We start from the raw sequence: 26,760 nt of genomic DNA, 5'->3' as shown, positions 1-26,760 counted from the left end.
AACATAGTTAAGCAAATAATTGAACTTTCAAAATTGATAAGAGCAATGAAATTATAGAGCTTCAAATTCTCAACTTATCCAAGTTGTGCCAAAATGGTTGTCATTTTTATCCTATCCTGGAAATTTATACACATTTTTAAATGCTGTCAGACATCAAGTATACTGTTATATCCATGAGGTGCCTGATTTATATTTTAACCGCTTCTAGTACTCAAATTTACAATCTTGCTCAGCGATGGGGCCAAAACTGCTGAAACCTAATGCAACACCCAAATGCCAAAATGTTATAAAGGAGTGACACTAGTCTTAGTAGATTTCCTTTACTCTTAGATACCAATCAGTTCACGTCCACCACTTCCATTCAATGTAACCTTTTTAATAAAAGGTATTTTTAAAGGAACTCTTTCTACACAACAGCCTATTTTACACAAAGTGTTTCAAGAACTAGATGCTCCCTTTCCTTCAAATTAGCCGCTTTCTAAAGTACTTCATATAATACCAATTCAGGAACAACAATTCCATATGTTGCCAGCAATGTAAAAGTGCCTCATAATTCGAAAAACCACAAACTGTTCCAAAAGACTTCAGAATTATAGCTTATTTTGAGAGAATACATTTCAATAAGGCAATCAATTTTAAATTGTTACTTCTGGGAAAGCTAAAAAGATGAAAGTGTGTACAGTGTTTCCATTTGCAGCCTGTTAGTAATAAAATGGACTGACATTTGGGCAACTTCATGTGTGTCACAAATACGGAGGAGAAGGACCAGATTTAATTAATCAATAGGAAGTTATTACCATGACATTACCAAGCAGATGTTCGGTAGAAAATTAAGTTTAGCTTATAAATGATGTCACAAGCAGCAAGCCATAATTGCTCATCTTTGTTTCCTGTCAAGCAAAATAGCTAAAACCCTGTGGGTGGTACTTAATTGAACTGCGAAAAATCCTTACATATAACCTTATCACCTCTGCCTATTCCCAAATGTTTCCCCATGAAAGAGTCACAGATCACATAGAAAGAAATGCTGCATCTCTGTCTCCTTTCTCTTCATGGTGTATAAGAATAGAATCTGAATGAAATGCATCCCTATATAAAGATGCTTGAGGAGTTTTATTTATAGAGAAAAAATTCCCTCAAGAAAAACACATGAAAAAATACAAGTCTCTGTTACTTAATTGAAAATCATTAGTCTTCAATCTTCTAAGAGCTTCAAATTCAGAAAATATACACAACAGCTTCCAAATGAATATCTTAATGATCTTATAATTAAGATGGGCTTATATGAAAAAGTGACATTAGTAAGCTTCCTAATGAATCACAAAAATTGGCATGGTCTGCTTTTTAAAAATAATCCTTTTGAATTTTGAACACATGGCACATTTCCCTACTAATATTACAACATTTCTGATACCGTGATTAAAACAACTACAAACAATTAGTCATACATAGGGCATTAAGCTCAAATAGACCCAAGAGCAAAGGCATAACAGAGTACTTCTTACAAGACCTTGTTTTCCTGTATTTCATGTTTTTATCAAAATCACAAGAAGTTTCTCAGGAGATTAAACAGAACTATCATTATCACCATTTTTTCCCTCCATCTTGTGAATCTGCTCTTGAGCTAAAATGGTTCACTGTGGATACGCTAAGTTGTACCGTTTGGGAAACGTTTGTGGTTTTTTAGGCCATATGTATTCACAAATCGCTTCCATTGCTTTGAAAGATTTGTCTTTTTTCAGTCAATAAGTGATCCACATAAAACAGAGCTCTCTGATCTATTAGGCTAACACCGAGTCTGTTAAATCACGATCTGTTTTATCAGTTCCTACTGCAGAAAACTTCCCTGTCATTTCGGCTGATGCCAGCACTCTTCATTTCCTCTCCTCTCGCACGCACATGAATCAGCACAGCAAAAACCCACCCTGTGCCAAACTGCAGTTTTCTGCCCTTTGCTATCTGATGAGGTAGCGCTGGTATAATGTAATTGCCAACTTTAATCGAAGTTTCACATTCAAGCAGTAAAATACAGATAAACGATGTTGCGCATCTGAAACAAAGTTCTACCAGGCATTTCTAGCTCAAGCAGATCTTTTTCAGAACAACTCATAACACAGAATTTCACATTTAAAAAGTCTTTCATGGTCTCTTATGCATTTCAGTCTTCTCAATCTCTTAAAAAAATGTCCAAGGTAAAAATAAAAATTGAAAATGTAAGTGCACCTCTTCCAATCTGACAAGGAAATATTTGGTCTCTCCCTCTCCAGCACAGGTATCGTCACTGAAAGTAACACATTCATCAGTTCAGAACTTGGCCACAAGTGGTGGTATCAGGATACAAACTCACAGCTAAAAAACAAAGCCAGATTATCAGGCCGTATTCCTTAGCAAAAAAGGGGCATTTTCACCTAAAATGGAATAGCACTTTCTTAGTCTTAAAAATAACAAATTCAGCCTTAAGCTAGCTGAGTTTATAGAGGTCACAAGGTCAGTGCAGTACAATGAAAACTACTTGCTAATTTTTTCTTCTTTAAATATCAGTATGAAATTAATGGAAATCCCGATGCGCTTACAGCTCGGTCAAATTAATCAGATTTATTTATTTCTATCAGGATTATAGCTATGTTAAATTTAGCCTTGCTGGGATAACATGAAACAATAAAATATTCTATTCACAGGCACTTCTCAAGATATCCTGAACAGATAATTTTATGTAAAGAAATCATATCATATAAGTGTTCTTTCACACACATAATGAGAAACTGGATATGTGGTTTTGTTATGTCACCTTTTCCCCAGAAGTTTTATTTGCCTTTGCTGCTGAAGGTCTGAGAAGACACTGTAAAATAGTGTACATCCTACGCACCAAGTATTTTCCAGTCCCACATGTACAGAATCTAGTACAGAACAAAAAATTTTCTCCATATTCCATTAATGTCAAGACAACACAGAAAAATAACCAGAAATAAGCCTTGTTTTCTCCAAGAAATATAACAATCTTATTTCCCCAATAAAAAAACAATAGAAGTCCACACATATTTGAGCGCATCCAGTTAGAAATAAATAATATTTCTGAAATATTTTTCTAAACTCTTTGATCATTAGGAATACCTAAGCTTTACTCAAAACCTGAAAAACTGATTATTTAATTTCTAACAGAAATAGTTGTCTGCACAGTCAGAGTCTGATTCAATAAAGGGATGCACAAAAACTAAATAGTTATGCTCTGTTTCCACTGGATTTAGATATACCTAACCCTTAAAATTAAATACAGTACATACATAGAGTAAACTAAGCAGCTTGTAAAGGAAAAACAAAACAAGAAAATGCACAGCCCCCTCAAACATGTTCCAATTGAACCACTACATTTTAAGGATCTAGAGAAAACAGGATTTCCCCCCATAAAGCAAGAAATAGTGCTGAAAAATTAATAAACAAATAAATGTCTTGAACATCCCACTCAAACTAGACAGAAATCATTAAAGGTTCAATTTCCAAAGGTGAGAAATTCCCTGCCAGGAAGTCAGTTCTAAATATAACAGTTCAGGAAGATCACATTCAAACACTTTCATAAATTATAAAAATACTTGCATCACAGTCTGGTGAAGTTCCCATGGAGTGGAAAAGGGAAAACAAACCCCCCATTTTTAAAAAAAGAAAAAAAAGGAAGACCTGAGGAACTACAGGCCAGTCAGTCTCTCCTCTATTCCCAACATGATAATGGACCAGATCCTTCTGGAAACTACGCTAAGTCACATGGAAAATAAGGAGGTGATTGATGACAGCCAACATGGCTTCACTAAGGGCAAATCATACCTGATAAATTCAGTGGCCTTCTACAGCAGGGTTAGAATGCTAGTGATAAAGGAAGATCAACTGATGTCGTCTACCTGGAGTGGTGCAAAGCATTTGACACTGTCCCACACAACATCCTTGTCTCTAAATTGGAGAGACACGTGTTCGATGGATGGACCACTCAGTGGATAAGGTACTGGTTGGATGATCCCACTCAAAGAGTTGTGGTCAACAGCTTGATGTCCAAGTGGAGACCAGCGATGAGTGGTATTACTCAGGGGTTGGTACTGGGACCGGTGCTCTTCAACAACTTTGTTGGCAACGTGGACAGCGGGATTGAGTGCACCCTCAGCAAGTCTGCTGACAGCACCAAGATGTGTAGTGATCAAGGCCAGATTGGATGGGGCTTTGAGCAACCTGGTCTAATGGAAGGTGTCCCTGTCCATGGCACAGGGGTTGGAACTAGATGATCTTTGAGGTCCCTTCTAACCCAAACCATTCTATGATTCTACACCCACTAAAAACAATATGTACCCTATGGAATAAATGTAAAGTAAGGTAATAAATGATCTTCAATATATCTTCAGCAAGGAAGCTTTGTAAAGCTGAGGACAGATAACATGAAACCACAGAATCATTTCTACCTTTCACAGTTACAAAATAAAGCAGACAATTTAAATTTAGGGAAATAACTCTGGATTGCATGTGTGCACATCCAAGGGAAAATCTTGTAACTAAAATCAGTGTTAAAATTTCAAGTGATAACTTGGTTTTATCCATATAGAGTCCTAATAAAAATTATATTATGTACTCTGCTTGAACTTCTTATCCATACTAGGGCAGGGAAAAGTTGAAGGAGGGCAGGAGGAATACTTGTAACAGAAACTGGAAACACAATTAAATAGATACTAGAAATGACAGCAAATGAACAACCCTATATGGACACGGCCTCCTTTCTAATACTATAAATAGAATATTCTGCTATATTTGAGACTACAATTGCTAATGAATAACGAGAGAAGTAAAAAAGCCAAGGATTTTCCTAGCACATGGGCAAATTCCCTACACACCAAGTAGCAGATTGTGGAGGGTCACAGAGGGCATCAGATGAATGGATCACCAAATACATGGAGGGACAGAGGCAAGGTTACCTCAAAGTGTGAGAGCACAGCATCCTCACCAGGAACATGTCTACTCAAAGAAACGATAGCCATGCTTCTGGATTGCCTGCTTATGACTTCATTCTGTCTTCTTCCCCTTACTGAAGAAACTGACTGACAGTCTCTGCTTTAGACCGATAGGTGGCTAAATCAGTCTAACTGAAGTTCACGAAGAAACAATAGCTAGTAACAGTACGATTTATTGTGCAGAGTCTTAAACTATATATAAGGGCCAGCACTTCATTTATCTTATTCAAATGGCTGGCAAAGTCACCTAGTATATTAATTGGTATTGTTCAAAATGAATTGACAATGGAAAGAAATCAGTCAACAAAACCCAAGGAATTTCTTATTCTTGATAGCATATTCACTCCATGGAAAACCAAACCAAACCCATTTTAAAGTTTAATTTTTAAAACTAAATCATATGCTCTACAGTATGTGATTTCTCTAAGATAAGTGTCTCTTATAATTACTTAACCTGTTGGGCCAAAACCAATATTGATCAAGTTACACTGTATGTGAATGAGAAGAGCTAAAAGAACAGACTTCTGTCTCCAAACTCCACCTCTCCATAAGAATGAACAAAAAAATTACTGAAGATAAAAGCCTGAAAAGACAGACTCTGCCAGGACTAGAAGGACTAAAGGACACGAGTAACCTCCTCCTAAACCCAGCGGAAAGCTGAGAAGAGCTGCAGTTCCTGTGCACCAGGGGCCTGGTGCTTCAGTGGAGCAGGAGGTGGCTGCACAGGACAACCAATGCAGAGCAGGAGGTGGCTCTCTGTGCTGCAGGGCCTCCCTACATGCACATACATATACTGCATTAGCAGAAGCCCCTGCTGTAGAAGGAGCCCATGAGATCTTTTTGCCAGCCCATACATAAGTGTATACTCATACATATCTACACACAACCTTCTCTCAAAGTTACAGGCAAAGCCAACAGAAGCTCCTTTCAGTTGGCACCTGTACCAATGGTTTTTGTCAGGGTAACAGTGTCAGTGCTATGGTACAGTTGGGGTGTTTTTTCATACTTAGTACCAACATAACTCATGTCAACAGAACTACTACATAGACCAGGCTGATGTGGCCCCCAGTGAAAATTAGTTTCACACCCCTGGTATAGACAACGCTAGCTTACCTCCCACATTAGGAGATGCTAGGAGGTGCAGGGTGTCCACACAAAGATTTCACGGATAAATCTTCTTGTGTTAGCTGAGATCTGGCAGCTTTGACTTCCCTTCAGAGCAGGGGATAACAACAGGTGCATATGCCGCTTCACTGTGTGGCCACTGACAATACCACTGGGATTTTACTCCTACTTCCATGGAGCAAACAATCTCCTTCAATTCAAATTATTTACAAGAAAATATCAAGGAGCAGAAAGCATTAGAAACTATGTTAGCAATCCAGTATAGTAGAGTCCAAAGTTAAATCCAACACGGCCACAGCACAACTGCTTGAAGGCTTTGCCAAAGAGCCAGATGCTATTACTAGAGGAGGGTGGCGGGGGGGGAAGCAAAGCTCAAAGTTTCACAGCTCAAAACTGAAATCCCCTGACTATAGCCAGGAAAAAAAATACCTTACTATGTAATAGAGGAACACTCTTCCTCAGCATTTGACCAAGGCTTTTGTTAATAAAAAGTTACACCTATAATGGATGATGAAGAAAGTTTTGACAAGGATGTAAAATATTCTAACTGTAGTGTCACAAAAAAAACTCCTCTAACAATGAAATGAAGCTTCAAAATTTTCCTTGAAAAGTCAAATTTAAATGCTTTTGTTAGGTTTCATTTAACACCTAGAGAAAGAAGCAGAAGTCTACACTGAGCTATTTCAGTGCTCAGCATCAATAATATGCTGAGGATTTGGTCAAGTTGTCCAGTTTGTCCAGGTGAAAACAATACTCAGTGCTGCTGAGCTTAGTTCAGAGGTGGGATTTTCAAAAATTGCTTTAACAGCACTAGAATAACTTTATACTTAAGTCAGTTGAGGTTTATAATTTACTGTGATAAGAATGAAATTAGGGAACTGTAGAAACTGAGAAATTTGAGAACTGCATACAAATATCCAAGAAATGTTAACTTTGGAGTGGTCTGACATGCCTGTTATACTCTTAAAAATCATTTATTTTAATTAGTGTACTACCACAAATTTCTGTCAAAATACACACAGTGTTCAGCACCAATTAAAACACTAAATGTGTTGGCACATAAGATTGGTAGGTAGATAGGTTCTGCTTGGCTGTATTAAAAAAGGAATTCAACAACGATAAAAATTACAGTAAAAGCATTAAGGTTGCCAATAATAGCTTTATTTTGAAATGCTTCATAATTTTCTCCCACTGTTGGGCTGTGACAGTTGGAACTGTGAGGAAACCAAAATAAACACCTTACTGATTTAAAAATATGTTCTGTAACTCTGCCAGCTCATTAAAATCAGAATTCAATTAAAAAAAAAAAAAATCTGTGATAAACCAAGACAGTGAGTTTCAGTGCTCAAGCAATTCATTAGCTACCAGGCTCTAAAGATCGATCTTCTCCCTATTTGATACTTGATATTCATATTTTAGCCAATTTCTTCCTACTTGCAGTGACAAAAATTAAGAAACCATTGGAGATGACTAACTGTCAGCATGGGATAAATGGCAGGGCAGGGAAGGGTAGGGATAGTGGCCAACTCAGCAAGTTTCAATTCCAATAACATTTGTTATTCCTAAATTTCGCAGGAATTAGAACTAGGAGCTAGAAAAAGGTCTTGATCACTAAGTCCAGTCTTCAGGTATGAGAAAGAGTTTGCATCTATACCATTCTCACTGAGCAATCTCTTATTTTCGAACTGACAACATTCTCCATGCTGAATTTCTTCAATTATTATTTAATTATTTTTTTTAATTAAAAAAAAAAAGGAAGAAAAAAAGAAAAAAATAAATATAAGGTGAAACATTTTTATACAGGTTATGCTCTAGCCAAGCAAAAGCATAAAACCTTTCCACTTCTGCCTCAACAGATGCTCTTAATATCACAAAGGTCACATCCACAATCCCACTGACTTTTTAAAAAGTAAATACAGATAAACTATTTTGAAAATAATATGAGTAGTTAGTTAAAATTTAGGGGTGTGTTCTCCACTTCTGCAAACGATGCTGGGAGAAAGTCAGAATACAGAACCTGAGGCAACAGGAAGGGTGGAGAAGGAAAGCGATGACTTTACAAACTGCTGTCCCCATTCTCTCAGTTCTTTGTGTGAGAACATCCTATGGATTAAGATCCTGATTCAAATTATCAGTAATGTGACATGGCTGGCTGCTTTGCAGTCAGCTTTTCCTCCCTGCCAACCTGAAAAGAGAGGGGAAAAACAACAACAACAAAAAAGAAACCAAACAAAACCAAACTACAACCACAAACCACTGTCACAAACTCCTGTCTCTCTCAGCAGCAAAGTGCTATGAGACCAATAGCTTGTGCAAGTTCCACTTCATGATCCTTACAGGATCCCATCACCTCCGAGGTGCAGAGAGGCAGTTGGCAAACACAGCAGAAAGGACACAACCTGGTCTACTGTCCATGACAATTCACAACCACATGTTCCAAATCCAGTCACTCTCACACCTTATTACTCCTTCTTGATACAAGAGTAAACTCAGCTTACAATTTCCACTCTCTGTAGCGATGCTCATGTGACAAGAAAAACTGAGGTACTACAAGCAGCTATACAACTTACGAGAAACAAGACCGATTATTACTCTTTCATTCAGCAAGGTGTAGCATCTATTGCACACAAGAGGTTCTGAGGACCAGGTTCACTCTGGATTGGCACATCTCTCTTCCCTTAATGTACACAAGTTGAAAATAGTAGCGCAATTTGTGTATTTTAAAAACACGTCACACAGGGTAGTAAAACACATACACAAAGAAATACAACTGAGGAAGTGTTGACTGGATGGTCGGGTAGGGAGGTGGACTGTGAACTGACTGAAGAAGTCAGAGAGTCACAGTCAATGGGGAAGAGTCTAGTTGGAGGCCTGTATCTAGTGGAGTGCCTCAAGGGTCAGTACTGGGACCAGTACTATCCAATATATTCATCAATGACTTGGATGAGGGAATAGAGTGCACTGTCAGCAAGTTTGCTGATGACACCAAACTGGGAGGAGTGGCTGACACATCAGAAGGCTGTGCTGCCATCCAGAGACCTGGACAGGCTGGAGAGTTGGGCAGGGAAAAATTTAATGAAATATAACAAGGGAAAGTGTAGAGTCTTGCATCTGAGCAGGAACAACCCCAGGTTTTAGTATAAGTTGGGGAACAACAAGTTAGAGAGCAGTGTAGGGGAAAGGGACCTGGGGTTCCTGTTGGACAGCAGGATGACCATGAGCCAGCACTGTGCCCTTGTGGCCAAGAGGGCCAATGGCATCCTGGGGTGTATTAGAAGAGGGGTGGTTAGTAGGTCGAGAGAGGTTATCCTCCCCCTCTACTCTGCCCTGGTGAGACCACACCTGGAATACTGCGTCCAGTTCTGGGCCCCTCAGTTCAAGAGGGACAGGGAACTGCTGGAGAGAGTCCAGCACAGGGCAACAAAGGTGATTAAGGGAGTGGAGCATCTCCCTTATGAGGAAAGGCTGAGGGAGCTGGGTCTCTTTAGCTTGGAGAAGAGGAAACTGAGGGATGACCTCATTAATGTTTACAAATATTAAAGGGTGAGTGTCACGAGGATGGAGCCAGGCTCTTCTCAGTGATGACCAATGATAAGACAAGGAGTACAAACTGGAACACAGGAGGTTCCACTTAAATATGAGAAGAAACTTCTTCACAGTGAGGGTGACAGAGCACTGGAACAGGCTGCCCAGGGAGGTTGTGGAGTCTCCTTCTATGAAGACATTCAAACCCACCTGGACGCCTTCCTGTGTAACCTGATCTAGGTATTCCTGCTCCGGCAGGGGGATTGGACTAGATGATCTTCCAAGGTCCCTTCCAGCCCCTAACATTCTGTGATTCTGTGAAATATCACACCAGAATATAAGGAAATATAGATATATATACATATATATATATACACACACACACATACAAAGTGGTGATAGCAAGAATATATGGAATTGTATCTCCATGCAAAGTACAAGAGAATATATCTTTTCCCATAGTCTAATGAAAACATACAGCATCTCTGATCCTCCCTGCCATCTGTGTCTCTGCTTCTTAAGGAAAATAATTTCTAATAATAATAACGGACAACATTACACAAACATTTTCTACTGATCAGGCAAGTTAAGCACCTGACACTTACATGTAAGGTACTCCTGTTAAGAAGTGGAGCTCTGATTCTGAAGTGTGCTTGCACTCCCTCATGCTTACGGTCACCTGGCGCTTTCGTTCCAAGTAAAGTACATTTTTCTAAATAGTTTGGTTGTATGGGTTAAGAGTTGAATTAAGGATATAACTGAATTGAAAGAAATATATATAAAGCTATAAATACTTTTTAAATACTAAACTAGCATTAATGAAAAACTGCATTAAATAAATACCACTGGGGTATAGAAAAGAAATATAAACACAACTATGCTAAAGGGCATGTAAACCAGAATATCATAGTGTAATGTTCTCTTTATTAATTTCATTCGATTAAGGCTGATTGTGTGCTTACAACTGCACAGGGGAGCTAAACAACGTGTAATCCATTGTATAGTATCAGTTATGACAAGTAGTGGTCTAGTCAAGATGAGGAGATGTCACACTCAGTGGGATATGGAAGGAGGCACATCCCTATTATGTGCCACACTCCATATTTGATGTTAAAATGGCAATAAAAACAAAAGCAGTTTGCACTATAATCCCAGATCAACAGCTGGCATTCTGGTCCTAAATAACAAATTCCTGTTGGGGACCTGGAGACTTCACAGATAAAATATACTGTTGCTTTTTACAACTGTAAAAGGCAGAATAATACAAATGACCATAAATTAGAAGTGATGGAAAACAGCTGATCAGGATAACTGAAGGCCTCAGCAAAAAACTCTATGGCCATTAGAATTAAGAGCAATAAAAATGACATTTTAGCCCTCTTTCCTAAGGAAACAATGTTGAGACTACCATTTCGATCTGCTTAAGCCCACACCTCACTTTTAAGTTTCAAACTTGTAGCAGATTTAAGAGGGTCTGATGAAGAGATATCCTAGAGAGAACTGATTTTATATAAGTTTCCTGAGAAGACATTGCCAGTCAAAGGAGACAAATCATTAAGAAGCCCCACTGGGTGAAAGGCTCTGGCATAAGTTTACACATTATTGGAGACCAGAGAATATATACAAGAGAAACAGAACTTATAATTACCTCAAAGCAAGGAAAAAAGCTTCAAATAAAACATTACAGTCAGCTTTGAAACATACATTTGTAGGAAGTTAGTCTACATTGTTTCTGTCACTTAAGGATTATTCACACATTACAAATATAAGGAAAAAAGTAGTCCTAGCAATGGCATACTTATCAGCTAGAAGTGTTAAAGAGTGATGCAGAAAATTTTTCAAGTGGTTAATCGAATATTTTTATCTTCCATTTTGGAAGATAATAAACACTGTAACTATAATTGTAGCGAAATACTTTCTATATTCCAACCACAGAAAAAAGCCAAACTGTTGAACAGTTTACACTGTACGCAAATATTTTAAAATCCTGGGTTACATAGTTTGTACTCAATGGTTTTGAAACAACAACAAAGGTAATGGTACTGATTTTTAATATATCATAGAATAATAAAGAAATACCAGGGGAATGGGAAAGCTGACATTCCATCAGTAGTTAGAAAGGATAAACAGGATAAGGATGTGGTCACAGGTCACAGTCAGCTTGGGAATTGTGTCAGGGAAAAACACTGAGAAGTTGATTTAGGACATATATAGCAAAGATTTAAGGCATAACATCAAGAAATCAATACGGTTTGAGAAAGAAATCATCTGTCAAAGTAATAATGAAATGTTCAAACTGTTCCTGATAGAAGTACTTTTTAAAAAAACCCACATGATACGCATGCTACAATTTTAATTAACACATTTTAGGTTGTAATGCACTATGAAGTCAATTATCTAGCTAGTGTTCCTTCAAAATCAGTTAAATCAGAAGATTACTACAGAATTATGCTGTTTTTAGTGATTATGCTGAAATCCATTCTTGTTTTAGTTCCATGCAAAACGTACCAGCGATCTGGAAGCTCAAGTTGATGGACAACACAAAAGGCATACTGGAAACTACTAAAATAGTCAGGATTACTTGGAGATCTGACTTCATTCAGCTGTCCAAATGCAACTTTATGTACACATGTAAGATCCCACAGATTAAAACACCGTAGAGTAATATATTATAGAAAGCAAAGGTGTTGAAAAGAATTGAAATAACATAATACATAACTGAGTGAAATGATGAAACTTTGATTTATAAGGTTGAGTGAAGACTTACAGTAACTTCTTACACGTAGTTTTAACTAGCTTAAAGTACTGAGCAAAAGGTAGTATTACACTGTTACACTACACAGGCAGAAATTGCAAGTATGGACACAGAATTACCACCCTAAAAGATGTGCGAGAAATGAGGAAACACCTATAAGAATGAATCGTGGCTTGGAAGAGTAATATTTTCAGCGAGGAACATCTGACACTGGTTTATCTAAGAACAGGTTAAAGATAAAGTAATTAATTATCTTAAATCTGTGCCAAGAAAGTGGGTTTCCTCTAGAATAAAAATACTGCAATAGTCAAAACTCAGAGTAGTATCACAATGCCTGCACTTCAGGTACCTGATGGGCAGTGAGGAAGTGATACCTTTGCGCTCAGGAAGTACAATCACTCAGATCCACCTTTTTGTTTTTTTTCCTCCTCCCTCAAACACTGTTTATTGCAAAATGCATAAGGGCGATGGAATCCAGAGTTTCTCCTCCAGAATACCCTAATCACCAACCGTGGACTGCTTCTCACTTGCTTTCCTCTGATGCCACATACTTTGAGCTTTTACTTTACAGTGCTTCAAATTCAAGCACACAGGATGAAGCTGCCTCCATTCAGCTTTTGTCGCAGTTACCTGCTGTTTAAGTTACAGCCATGCAGACAGAAGAAAGCAAACTGAATCCTCTTAGGCTGAAAAATTGAATCCAACACACCTACCACCTGAACAAAAGGAAGCCATTACTACCACCTCCTTAGCTTGTGTTTTTCCATTGCATTTTAAGAAATATGTTCAGATGCATCACATGTGAAACACATCTGTAGATGTTCCATGACAATCACATTGGATACACGGACACTGGTCAACCCCAGTTAGGTTACAGCCAGCATTAGTCTCCTACTTAATGAGAAAAAATTATTTGGAGATTATTTCCTTTGCGCTGGTATTAGTGTTCGGATAGCTGAGCAGCTTAGCGAATTGACTTGGATGGAATTAACCAGACAAAACCAGTTGTTAAGTTAAAATGACTACAAAATCATCCTTTAGCATTGTCCTACCTAATTTCTGATTCCGAAACTATTTTGGTGGAATGTACAAACCAAGCTGCTTTCAGAACTTTTCTATATCAAACATCTAACTGATGAAGGAACATTTTTGCCCTTGGTGCTGTATCTTATTTGAAAAGTCTCAGTCTTGTTTTAAGCAACCTATGAAATTTTTGGATCTGCCTCAGAGTTTTCATTATCTCACATGAAGCAAATAACTACATGTCTTACAGCAAACTAGATAGTAACACAGCATGGTTTGCAAGGAGAGATATGTTGTGTTAGAAGAGTTGATATATTTGGAAAACACTCAAACAAGCTTTTAGGCAGAAAGCACCCACTGGGTTTAGATATCACTGTAATCTAAGTGATAAATACAAGCACTGTCACTTAGGAAAAATAAGAAAAGACTTAAACAGTATTGAAGTGTTTTGCTTTTATAACAAACCTGCATTAATCATTTTGAATAACATAAAGTGAAAAATAAATATAATCATTATATTCAAGGTTCTACCACAGCTGCAAGCAGGCTGTGCTAAACTTAGGCTCCAGTAGTATTTAAGAACAGAGGGTAATTCAAGGGCAGTATTTTAGCTTTAGTATTTTGTTTTCTGACATGCTTGATCTGTAGCACAGCTCTATCATCCAACCTAAGATAAACAAAAATAAAACGTTGCAACCTTCTCTAAGAGTCAGGCACTGTGAACTAATCCAAACATTTGCTTCTCAGTCTCACAAAACATGTGCAATTTTAGAAGTATAAAGTCCCAAGAATACTAAGAAGTTCAAAATTTAACTTGTGCTACTGCATAAAAAAAATAAAACAGGTGTTTAGAGAGTAACAGAGCTACTGAATGCTAACTTCATTAACTTCCATTAAGCTAAATGACTCACAAATGGCATGTGTATCAGTAGTAAATCATCATCTAGGTCAGCAGGAAGCTCATTATGGACTGACAATCCAAGTGACAGAAACACTTTTCTACAAGTGCTATAGTAGTAATTTCCTGTGTGAAAGGCTTGCTGCTGTTCCGGCATTCCTCAGGGGACAGTTCTTCTCAGAGGATGTTACTCTTCCCCAGGAAGAGGAAGGAACCAGTTGTTATTGGATGTGTGGGCTGATAGCTGTCGGGCATTTTCTGCATGCCACAGAATCAGCTGTGAGAACTGTGAATGCAGCTTAGATTCCCACCCAAAGCAGGGGAAAACACTGCTTGGGCAGACAAGGTCAGAGCGTACACATACAGTATCTCAGGAAGTTGAAACAGAAATAATACCTGGAACTTCCATCCCTCTAGTTCCCAGAAATGTGCTGATTTGCTACAGGAACAATATACAGACATGGATCAACTTGAAAAGAGTTCCTGAAGCACTGCATTGTTGCTGTAAGATCTTACACAAAGTAAAATATTGTCAGTTCTGAAACTCATCTATAGCAAGCCAGTTATCCCACAAAACAGTACCAAAAAATAGTCCAGCAACTGCATTTGTTAATAGTGTCACTATTGGCAAAAGCAACAAAATTGAACAAACTGCCTTGTGAGGAAATTAAATATTGAAACTTAATCTTTTATATGGTGAAGGCAGTGGGATATAGATTTTTTTTCTTTTTTTCCCCTTTTAGGTCCCTCCTCTCCTGAGCTTCCTGTCCTACAGCAACTCAAGTTCCCCCTGTATGTGCTGTGACACTCTTACAGGGCAGGTCACCAGTAGCTGGCCCATGCCTAGTTCACTATCAGTTAATTCAGTGTCACATCCCACTGGCTTTTTCTTCAGTGGCAGCACTAATGTTTCATTATTTTGCTAACTGCTTATCTCCAAACTTAGTTAAAAAACAAAACAAACACAAAAAACACACAACAAACCACAACACTGACTATTGGATTAAAATAATATTAGGGAGATAGGACAGAGACAGATAAATAAACAGTGTAATTTCATAAGGTACATTTCCTCAGGAAAGCAGGCTAAAAATAGTATAGGAAATATTATATTCTTGCACTCTCTAGTGCCCAAATTGAGAATTCTGTCTCCAATGAAAACCTGACTTTCTCTCAAGCTCCAGTTCACTCAAAGAATATAATGAAACCTATTAAGGAACATCAAGACATGTATTATTACCTAATTATGTACAACACATTTCCTGTTCTCTCCTTGTAAACCAGCAGTTACACGCTGTGTTAGAATAGCACCGCTGCAAAACACAAGGGCCATTTGGGTCATATTCTTCTTTTATTACAAATGTTGAGTTCAGCTTCATGTTATTTGATACTAGTGGTATCAAAGCATATTGCTTTCACGATTAAGCATGTAAATCTTTTTAAACCTGCCTGCACTTCTAAAGAGGCTCAAAATGCAAGTTTAGAAATTCACTGTTCAATGTGCCAAATGCTTCAATCCTTTCGGCACTTGTGACAGAAGAAGAGCTGGTTTGTTTGTACACACCACACTTTCAGAAGGCCCCAAGCTGGGCATCGGAACAGTCCATCTCTGCGGCCTCATGGTTTTTCCAGGTGGATGAGGTGCAGCCTTTGGGAGGAATGGGAGACTTTCCTTCCCTGAGAGCAGCTGAACCTGTTTAGCTGCAGAGCTGTGGGGAGAAGGCAGCTTATACTCTTCCCCTAGCCTCACACACTGTACCTGTGTAGCATGTAAAGAGTAGAAAGGTCTGTCTGGAGTGTCCTGTAAGCCAAGATGACACTAAAAATTGCTTCTCTAAAAACAAGATTGGACAGAGAAAGATTCATTTGCAAAGATACTAGAGCGGCGTTCACAAATTTTTATTCTACCACACTGAACACTTTGAGCTCCTCTATTTATATTAACAGAATTTATTCTATGTTTTTATAAGATCTAGCATAAGAGATTCAGAGCCTGTTTGAAAGTTCTTGCTATGCTCATCAACAGAAAAGGTGTAGACAGCTTTATGCCAAAACTTTGGAGGAAGACCATTCCCTAATTTCATTTGGAGTTCAGATCACAGAGTTGGCAGTTTATTCAAATATGCATTTGCTGGTAATCAGAAGAATAGCAGTATATGAAAAAAAAAGATCTACAGCTACTCAGGGAGTGGCCTTTCTTATTTCTGTCTCTGGGAGCAAGGAAGGTAAGGAAATGGGAAAGGCTGGGAACTGTGAATTTTTATCAAAGCCCTTCTACTGGTGGGACCACTCCTAAATGCAGAGTTCAGTCTAATTGGCAACTGAATTTTGGACAAGAAACACAAACAGGACAATTTTATCTTTTTCTTAGAGGACAATGATTCCAGTCTTCCCTTCAAAGGGATAGCACGAGAACTTTCCTTCAGTGGAGAAAAATGTATGAATATCATGCAACGATCAGAGTTTAAAGTGAAGGGCTGAATGTCCAAGGCCCCAAGGAAGTCTGATATCCACGAACCACAGAAAACTGTTGTGCTTTTGGCTGAACTATAACAAGCAACGAGGGCAACCACTGTGTACAGTGAGGTGCCATATAAGTTTTGCTCTACTGGCTGTTCACTTCTGAACTGGCCTTGGGCCCCAGAGCAGATGATCTATGTATAAAATTCCTATTCTTTCCTTTCTTCCTTTTCCCCTTCACTTAACCTCACTGAAGACAGTTGATATTTATTTCCATGTAAGACTGGAAACAAGAAAGGATGCAAATCAGAACAAATTTGAAGTTGTATGTTAAGGAAAATATGCAGTGTTTTTAGCTTTTAAGATAAAATTTCTTTTGTCATCCCCTTCTACAGGAATCTGGAGTTGTGCTAAGCCATGCAAGGAAGAGACATTATTCCAAGGTCTTTTCAAATGAAATTCCTGTGACGAAGAACAGTTGTTTAAGCCTTCAGATGTACACAGATGGAATAACTAGAAGCAAATTTTGGATTCATAATTGCTGTCTTTGCAAAATATATCGGTTGTTTTCTGGGTTGGGGATTTTTTTTTGTTATACTCAAAATAAAGGCAGAAAAAGTCAAAGACATCTAAACCCTGACATACATAGTGCAGAAGCAACATGTATAGGATAAATTGAGAGTACAGATACTTCAATTTTTTGCATCACATCACCTACTATAAATGCAGTTTATACGCTGACTTACTCAGAGGAACAGAAGTTGCACGTACTCTTACTTGCTTTCACATTTTACAAGTGTGAGGGGTGGAATTTATTTGGTCACTTTATTTTAAAACATAACAATTGTTCCTCTTTGAGGCAAAAGAAACATCCTATCTTTCCTTTTCGAATAATTAACTTAGTCTTAACTTCGTAGAAATCGTACTGTAAATGAACAATAAACCTGTCTTGTTTTCACTGTTAACTAGCACTGGAAAAGAACAGCAAACATCTCCCAGCCAGTGCAGACATTCTGACTTCCAGATTACAGTACATTGCTTTGCTTCTTCCAAATCCTGTTTACATGAGCAAGGTCATGGGATGGAACATTAGAGAGCCTGTACAGTGATTTCCTGCTGCTATCAGTAAAAACTACCAAGACATCATCAACTTTCCCTTGTTCCCAACATCTTATCAGGGACCAGAGATTACTGATGTATTGCCTTACAGACTTAAAAAACCCAACCTCCCTAAAAACTGTAAGTAAAATCAGAGGATGAAACAAGAGGAAATAGTCCCAAAGGGAAACAAGATTTCCAGTTTCTTCTTTTCAAGAGCCCAAAAAACAAAGGCAACATTAAGCAGCTTGATGCTCTGAGAAGGGGTGGGAGAGAGACAGTAATGTATTTGGGGTCTTCAATGAGATAGAAAGGAGAAACAGCCACCCCACCCTCAAACCCTGACCCCAATTCAGTGAACATTTTCAGAGTGTAAAAGGCTAGAACACGCCTCACTTTTAATAACTGCAACATATGAAGGCTCTTACCCTTGAAGAAGTCAGGGCATTACACAAATACCAGTTAGTTAAGCATATATAGCTTGTGTTTACACTGGTTTCAGTAACACACAGGAGAACTGAATAAAAGAATCATCAAATTCAAAGCTATTTTTCTGACAGTAATAATACACAGACAGAAATTCTTAAAGTTTTTGTAATTATAGTCCAAAAGAAAGCAGCTCCATACTGAATATTACACTGAAGTTTTTCCACTGACACAAAGATCATAATTTCCTTCACTAAGTTTACAAAGGAAGTTGCATCAGTGTGAATCTTTGATGAAACCAGGTTTTTCTCTATGTTCAAAAAGAACTGGCTTTACAGCTTTAAGACAGAACACAAGCTGAAAAGATAAATTATTAAACTCTCTAAATTCTAAACATGTTAAGTGTTTTCTAGCAAAATCCCTATGAGAACTTCCATATCTCCATATCTTGGCTTAGTCTTTGAAGCAAGAAAAAATGCCTACTTATGTAGGTTTTAAAAATTTAATTACTTTTATTCAGTGTGGAAGTTATAGATTGTTGGCTTTGATGAAGCAACAAATTAAAATTCCTTGAAAAGAAGTGGAGGAGTGGAAGGAAAAGAAAATACTGGTATTTCCTCGTACAGATACAGCTCAAAATAAAAATGAATTGTTAAGAAAATATCTAAAAATATATTTTAAATTCCCAATGAAGAATCAACAGTGTTAAATTTTCAAACATTTCTTTTTCAAACCTCCTCCGGGCAGACTGTTGTCAAGAATAGATACAAAGTGATACTTCGCTGAACCTTAATTATCGGAGTTTTGTGTCCTGTTTCAGGCTTCTCAATACAAGAGAGACATTGACATCCTGGAGCAAGTCCAGCAGAGGGTGAGCAAGATGGTGAGGGGGCTAAAACACATGATACACTAGAAGAGGCAGAGAAACAGATTTGTTCAGCCTTAAAATGGAAGGATACAGGGAGATCTTGCTGCCATCTCAAGTATCTAGTGAGTGGACAGAGAGAAGATAGAGCCAGACACTTATTAGGTGACCACTGTGATAGGACTAGAGGCAACACACATGGTAGAACATAGGAAATTCTAGCTATATTTTATATAAAAAGAAAAATTCACCAGTTAAACACCAGAGCAAGCTGCCCAGAAAGATGGCAGAATCTGCACCCTTACACATATTAACAAATGAAGTGGAGGTGATCCAAGCGGGCCCTGCTTTACAGGGGAGGTTAGAAGAAATTACTCCAGACATCTCTCCCTACCTATACTGCTCTATAATTTTTATTAACAACACTTTACAGAAGAAAAGGAATACCTTTTTGCACTGCCACAAAGCATATTATATTCCAATAGCTGAAGAAAAGATTCTCAGAGAGAATCTGTCTCCCACTTTCTGGAGTAGCTTAAGATCTATGGGAGTTCTCCCGCTTATCATTAGGAATTTTGATAGCCTTTCAACAAAACATTATGAGGTTTTGTATAGACTTCCAATCTCCCTGAAGATCTTCCGGGGTGGGGTGGGAGTGGGGGGTGGGGGGGGCTTCAGGGAACTCATCACTGATCCTACAAAGGCTTCAAAGTTGTTACTTATACCAGTCTTTAAATACTTGAGATGGTGATCCAAGACAGGCTGTGCCACTCTTCTTCAGTGGAAAAAAAATCAAAGCACATATGTTGATTAGCTACTTCCAGAGGCCCAGGGACTTGCCAAAGTGGTTTGTAAATAACCCTTAGGGCCTTGTTGTGTTACATGCATGACAGATAAAGATGCTGAACAAGAAACCTAAAAGATATGTAAATGCAGAGTGCATTTTTCTCTCCACACATATCAGAAGGGCAGAACTGCTTAAGCTAGGGAAAGACACTTCAAAAAGAAGAAATAGGTATAGACAGGACATTTGTAAATTAAACTGGCAATCTGATGAAAGATTTGTAGTCATTTGAATAGCATTCTTCCAGTAGAAGTAGGGCCAAAAAGCCATAAACAGCTTTAAGATGGGTCCTGACAAGTTTGCAGGGAAGGAAAAAGAAAAAATTGTACAGTGATATTGTCTTTGATAACCATTAGAATAAGAGAACCTGGGGGGAGGTGGAATCAAGAGGAAATCCAAAAGTGAACGTGGAGTGGGAAGAAATCCAGCATCTGTCTCTCTTCTTTTAATTCTTATGAAGAACACATGAAGCCTCAATAGAAAAGGCCCCTATACATTAGGGAAATCAAGGCAGTTTCAGATGGAAAGGTTAAACTCACAGAGATGCAGAACCTTTGGAAACCAGACACAAAGAGGCTAGATGACCGGTCTGATTAAGAAACAAGTCATAATTCCTCAAACAACAGAAGCTGCTAGTGCAGCAGACAGACACTAGACAGGATGATGACACTAAAAGATGAACTAATATTAGGAAGCAGAGGGGATCAGACAGGTTGGCTAAGTTAGGGAAAGCATTACTTACTATGGGGAAGGAAGGATGCTAGTGGTAGAGAACACATGGAAGTGGTTTCTGGATTTGTGTCAATAGTGGTGTGTTGGACAGGCGAGTTGTCTTTAAGGCTGTAGTCTGAGTAACGAGGATACAGAAAAAGTTGCTAGGTGAAAAAAAGATGCAGATGGTGAATGCTGAGATACCAAAAGGTGAGAATCTATGGTGAACAGAAGATCAAGATAATGGAAAGAAAACGTGTTGATTACTGACACAGTCAAAAGGCATGAATTTTGAAGTGAAATTTTTGTAATGAAGATGGCTGTGAAAAGCCAGCCAGCAATCTAAAGGATGCTGTCTCTAGTAGGCCAACTTATTCCTACTATGAGTTCTGGGCATAAAGTTTTATAAACTTCTCTCATATTAAAAATATTAACTAAAATTATTGGCAGACTTATAGCTATGTACCAAAGAATTACAGCGTAATCATAAATTTGAATTCTGTGATCAGTATTAAGAAAGTAATGAACACAGATTTTAAAGTGGTATGTAGCCAATACATTATACCCACCACTATAAACTGTCAAGCCTACTAAAGAGATTCCTGTAAGCCTGCAAATTACTTTTGACAGAAATTAACTTAAAGAACTATATTTTCATGTTGAAAACACAACACCACTGCTAAACCTTAAAAGATAATGAATTCTTATCTCTTAAATATAAGTTATTATATGATTATTTGCTTTGAAGCAAAAGTTTCTCTTAGACATGGACCACTGTACCATGATCTGCACTAAATGATCTCAAAGAATTTTATAAAATACCTTCACAACATACCTTTTTATAAAGCATTCATGACAAAATAGAACAGCAAAAACCACACCTGCTGCCTATTTATTAACCCTTCAGCCACACAAACTCTTGTTCTGGTAACTAAAATTGCCCAAGATACAATTTGTGCCTTCACAGGAACAGATTCAGAGCTAAAAGAGAAATTCTCATTTTAACCTAATTCAAGAACAGTACGTCTTTTAGATTTCATACCAGGAGAGCATATTTCTCCTCCTACGAAACTACCGCTAAAACACTGCCTTCCTTTCCTCCCACATGCCATACCAATGTCATATGAAAAGCTAACACTAGAAGCATCTAATCATATGATTCTGTCTTAAAATGTGTTACTTTTTTTTTCTCCTCCTAGAGAGCTACTAGATGCCTTAAAAGGAGAAAAAACTAAAACATCGCTTTTGGATTTTTATCAACAAGGCAACTATTCTTTAAGTTTCCCATTATTTGCAGATCAAGACAGAGTTACCAAAAGTGTCTGAGAATAAGCCACAAATTTTTAACAATAATATTTAGCTATATCAATAATTAACATGGGCTTATAATTAGAATGTCTGCTTAGGTATATGGGTTAAATTACTGAAAGCTTTGCTATTATACCATCTTCTGGTTAGCCTTGGGAACTGCAAAAGAAAGCTTAGATTGAAAGTCAGGATATTGAGCTCTGACCAGTTGTCAACTGTTAAAAAAATATATATTTTATTCATAGAGACAGAAAAGAGTACATTTCCAATAATATGTTAGTTTAAGCTATATCCTGTCTTCCTCCCGCCACCCATCCCTCTCAGAAGGCAACTTACTGGAGTACTGAAAGATGAAGAGGAACTGATCTCGATGACAGGTGGGTCAAGTGTTTGTGTATTAGTCACATCAAAGGCAGGGTTGACCTGTTGAAAATTAATTATAATAATTATTATTTCAGCACCAATGGAGAAAGAGAAATAAGACTGAAATAAAAAGACCATTTGATACATCAAGGCATCACTCTTAATAAAGATTGGAAACAGGCTTTAAAATTTGTAAAAATAAAGATAGAACATTACCCGCAACCATGTAAAATGCAATCATAATATTGAAAAATAATCCAGATACACATTTATTACAGAGATATAATTTATACTTCATAAACATCCATCACCCAAAATTAACTCAGAGATTTCAACCACAAGAAGTACAAGTATTAAGAAGTTCAGTTTTATGGCAAGTCAATAAAAATGAAGTTACAAATAGTACATCCATTTCAAACTAGTAGGACAGCTAACTCAAAACCTCCCCAAAGCTGAAACCATGTAATTAACTGTAACCAATATTGATGAACAGTAGAAAGTATTCAAACTTCCCAACTCTGTAACTGCCACCTGCAGGTGCTTTAGAAAGTTTTTGTATATGCTCCTGCTAAGTTACAGTGCCTCCTACACTTAAATTGACATAGACATATTAAAGTCTGTACTATATTAAAATGTAGTCCTTAAAGCAGTGAACAACCTCAGGCAGTCAAATCAATGCTGGTACCGTAGCACAGAGTGGAAATAGGGTAAAGCTAGAGTTATATGGATTACCAAGCTACCACTGCTAGTAAAGTTTTAGTACTGGACTAAGTTAATGTTTTCTGTAGCTACAAACAGAAAAATTATGGCAAGCTGTAGCTATCACGTGCTTGCAGCAGCACCCATATTGTCTGCTCTAGCTTGCCTCTAGTTCACAAAAAATTTGTTCCCACTTCAGCTAAAATAGGCTTAAAAACTATTCCACAGATCTTCAGCTTCACCAAAACACAAGCTTCTAGCATGCACTTGTGTATAACTACAGCATTCATGTTCCAATCACCCAGCTTCATGATACCAGGATTCAAAGAACCTTACACGTCAATGGCTGGCATGCTTGCAGCATACTATTGGCAGCTGAACCTGAAATCTTTTCCTGACATGCATCATTTGTGTCATGAAAAGGAGAGGACAATCATAGAATAGTTTGGGCTGGAAGAGACCTTCAAAGGTCATCTAGTCCATCCCCCCTTGCAATAAGCAGGGACATCCTCAACTAGATCAGGTTGCCTAGAGCCCCTTCCAGCCTGGCCTGGAATGTCTGCAGGGATGGAGCATCTACCACCTCTCTGGGCAACCTGTGTTTCATCACCCTCAATATAAAAAAATTCTTCCTCATGTCTAGTCTGAATCTCCCCTCTTCTAGTTTAAAACCATTACCCTTTGTCCAATTGTAACATGCCTCTCAAAAAGTCTGTCCCCATCTTTCTTATATGCCTCCCTGCACCTACAAGACTAGACAGAACAGGGACAGCAGGTGCCTATCATCTATCAATAATGTAGAGAAGTTACTGCAGTATTATTACCAATAGCTCTTGGATCATCTTCTTTGAGATAATATCTCCTTGTTATACAAATCAGAGATATATTGTAGAATTAGTTATATATTTTTCTTTATACAGGGCTGCTAAATAAATACATGGTATGATTAATTTCAGAAAATGTGCTCCTCATGGGGAAGTGTCATATCCTGAAGCTGTAATGAAAGTCTCCTCTGCATATAGTCCTGCTTAAATCTTTATCAGAGATAAGGGGAATTTGAGGGGTATTGTAAACACTGACTAGGGGTGCAGGAACTGTTATAGGTCATATTAAAATATATATCTCTATATACAGATATGTAAAATCATTAAGCAACAAGTCAGAAATGCCTAAAAAAAAAAAAAAAAAATACAAAATCATGAAAGCTTGTAGCTAAGCCCTTCTTGTAAATATTTGTGTTTAATATTGCACTAAAAACTAATGAGGTAGTGGAATGAATCTAAGCGCAAAAGTTCCAAATGACTTGGCATTTCCTGCCAAGGTGATGTAGTTAGCTCTCAATCTCACCAAATACATTTGGAAAAAATTTAGCTTTAAAAATCAAGAAAGAAAAAACAGAAGACTAAAAAGCAAGGTAGAGACAACTGTCATATATTACTGATTTTCCATAACACTCTAAGGCTTTCCTTTAACTATCTGGCGAATTGATATATATGTATTTTCATTATCTTCTTCCAATATGATGATACAATAATCACATTTTAATCCATAATATAAAAAATATATATTTGAAGGAAGGTTTTACAGAACCTTTCATTTAAGAAATTAGAGATTTCTAAAGACTAAAGTGAAGCAAAATCAAAATATATTATTTGAAAAAAAAGTGAGAGGCAGGAATCAGGATCACTGCTTAGGACAGAGAATTAGGGGAGCAACAAAAGAAGCAGGCCCAGTAATTATATGATTCTCAGCCATATGCTTTAAGTAAATGATACCCGCCTGTTGATTTTAATAAAGTATATCCAATCTCAACACCCCATTCACTTTAATTCTATTAAACATTTATTTTTTATATAATACCAATGTCTTATGAAACATATTTATAAAAATTAAAGAGGAAGCTTTAAATGTCTCTCACAAAGTATTTCTAGGATGTAGCTAGCTGTGAAATAGTCTCTCCAAACACACCGAGAAGAAATTCAACTTTAAATTTGATTAAATACTCTTCTTTTTGCTAGACTGGAGCCCTGGAGCCAAGCAAGCTACATATTCTTATTTCTACTGCCACCTAGTGTATATTTGGATTCCTTCATCTAAGAAAATACAATGAAAGTTACACTGAAAATTTTAAGATGAAACTAAATCAAGAGTAGCTTTTCCTGCTCAGGATATAAACTCTACACATTTTAATGTGTTAAAAACCTCAGTGCTATGTTTTCAAATGAAATGTATTTTATTTTCCATCCACTTCAATGGGGTCTCTAGTACATAAAAGATTAATTATGTACAAACATGGGAAATTCAGAAATACAACTGTCACCAAGTGGAATACATTTGTTTTGGTATTACCTACTAAACATAATATTTTCAGATATCCTCAAATGAACCTTATCTCAGAGAGGAAATGACTGGTATTTATCTCAGCTAAATACAGACATACTGCTAGACATCTGTATTTGAAATGGTCACTCAGGATTACCTCTATGGTCAATGGAAAAAAGTAGATGCCTTCAGAGAACAAATAATGTACTTAGATTTTCAAATTTTCTAAATAACTGTAGTGATAAGCTTTAAACCCCTACTTACTTGAATATTCAAGAATCGCATTGATCAGTGCAGTTAGAGAACAGTTGTAAAGATTTATATATAAGTCAAGAGCATGAAATTCAACACTTAACATTCAAGTTACTGCTGGTCTGAAGAAGAGGAAACACAAGTAAGGAATTTCTTGTAAAAGTTAATTATGCTTCAGAAAGTAGGCAGGGAGAGAGAAAAAAATAAGAGAAGGTATGTTAGATATTACTGGCTCTGTGTACATCTTTAAAGAGCGAGTGAGGAAAAGTTCTGAGAAGAGGTGAAAGTGCGCTCAAGCTCCATGTTTCAGCTGCTACCCTGAACATAAAATACCAGGTGATACCTGCAATTCTTAATGCCCTTGTGAGAGCTTTTTTATTGAAAACAGCAATTGCAAGTGGTGATATGTGAAAACACTATAACTGTCTCTCTGAACTCAGCTAAATACATTCTAAGCAAAGCCAGCGCCATTTTGTGAGGACCGTTTTCACAGAACCAAGTTCTGGAATATCAGGGACCTTGTCACATGGAGGCAAGCAGGGATAGAGAAACAACAACTCTCCAAAAGCAGTAAGAAACTTGGAGAGGCATGAAACACTAGGAATTTAAAATGCATGGACAGAATTACTTCCCTCTTGAGTTTTACCTGTACATCTATTGAACTTTCTGTGTTCTATCACCTTGAATTTTGTCCTAAGGCAATCCATCTTCATTCCTGCTATAGAGGGGACTAAATTTAAGCAGCTCAGTATAACTCAGGGCAATGTATAACACATCTCAAGTGTATAGATGACATTGTAGTGGCTTGTAGGAAACCTTAAAAGGTCACCTACACTTTTAAATATCCAATATTTGAACTGTCTGCCTATGACTCTTGCACATGTTACCAAGTGTCTTACAAATACTGTTACTTCAATTTAGTCAAGATCAATCAACTTCTCCAGTTTCTCATGGAAAAAAAAAAAACAAACAAAAAACTAAACAGAAATCAAGCAGTTCTGCATTTTGTCTGAGGTGCAGAACAGGTATTAGGAAAAACTGTGTCATTATAATTGCTATGCAGTACTGGAACAGATAACCTAGAGAGACTGGGGAAGCTTTGTC

General features: G+C 37.4%; 1 protein-coding gene across 1 annotated transcript in view; it reads right to left on the bottom strand.

Annotated features, from left to right (window-relative positions):
• POC1B (POC1 centriolar protein B) overlaps positions 1-26,760 on the bottom strand; it is a gene marked incomplete at its 5' end in the record, with an annotated part of 54,601 nt that overhangs the window by 6,687 nt on the left and 21,154 nt on the right. The window contains 5 exon segments of the mRNA XM_080363871.1: positions 20,744-20,759; positions 20,761-20,812; positions 20,815-20,872; positions 20,874-20,876; positions 22,357-22,443. Of these exon segments, the coding sequence (XP_080219997.1) occupies positions 20,744-20,759; positions 20,761-20,812; positions 20,815-20,872; positions 20,874-20,876; positions 22,357-22,443 (216 nt within the window).

This window comes from Nesoenas mayeri (genome assembly GCF_963082525.1).
Source record: "Nesoenas mayeri genome assembly, chromosome: 1".
NCBI lineage: Eukaryota > Metazoa > Chordata > Aves > Columbiformes > Columbidae > Nesoenas > Nesoenas mayeri.
This window is presented reverse-complemented; position numbering and strand designations above follow the sequence as displayed.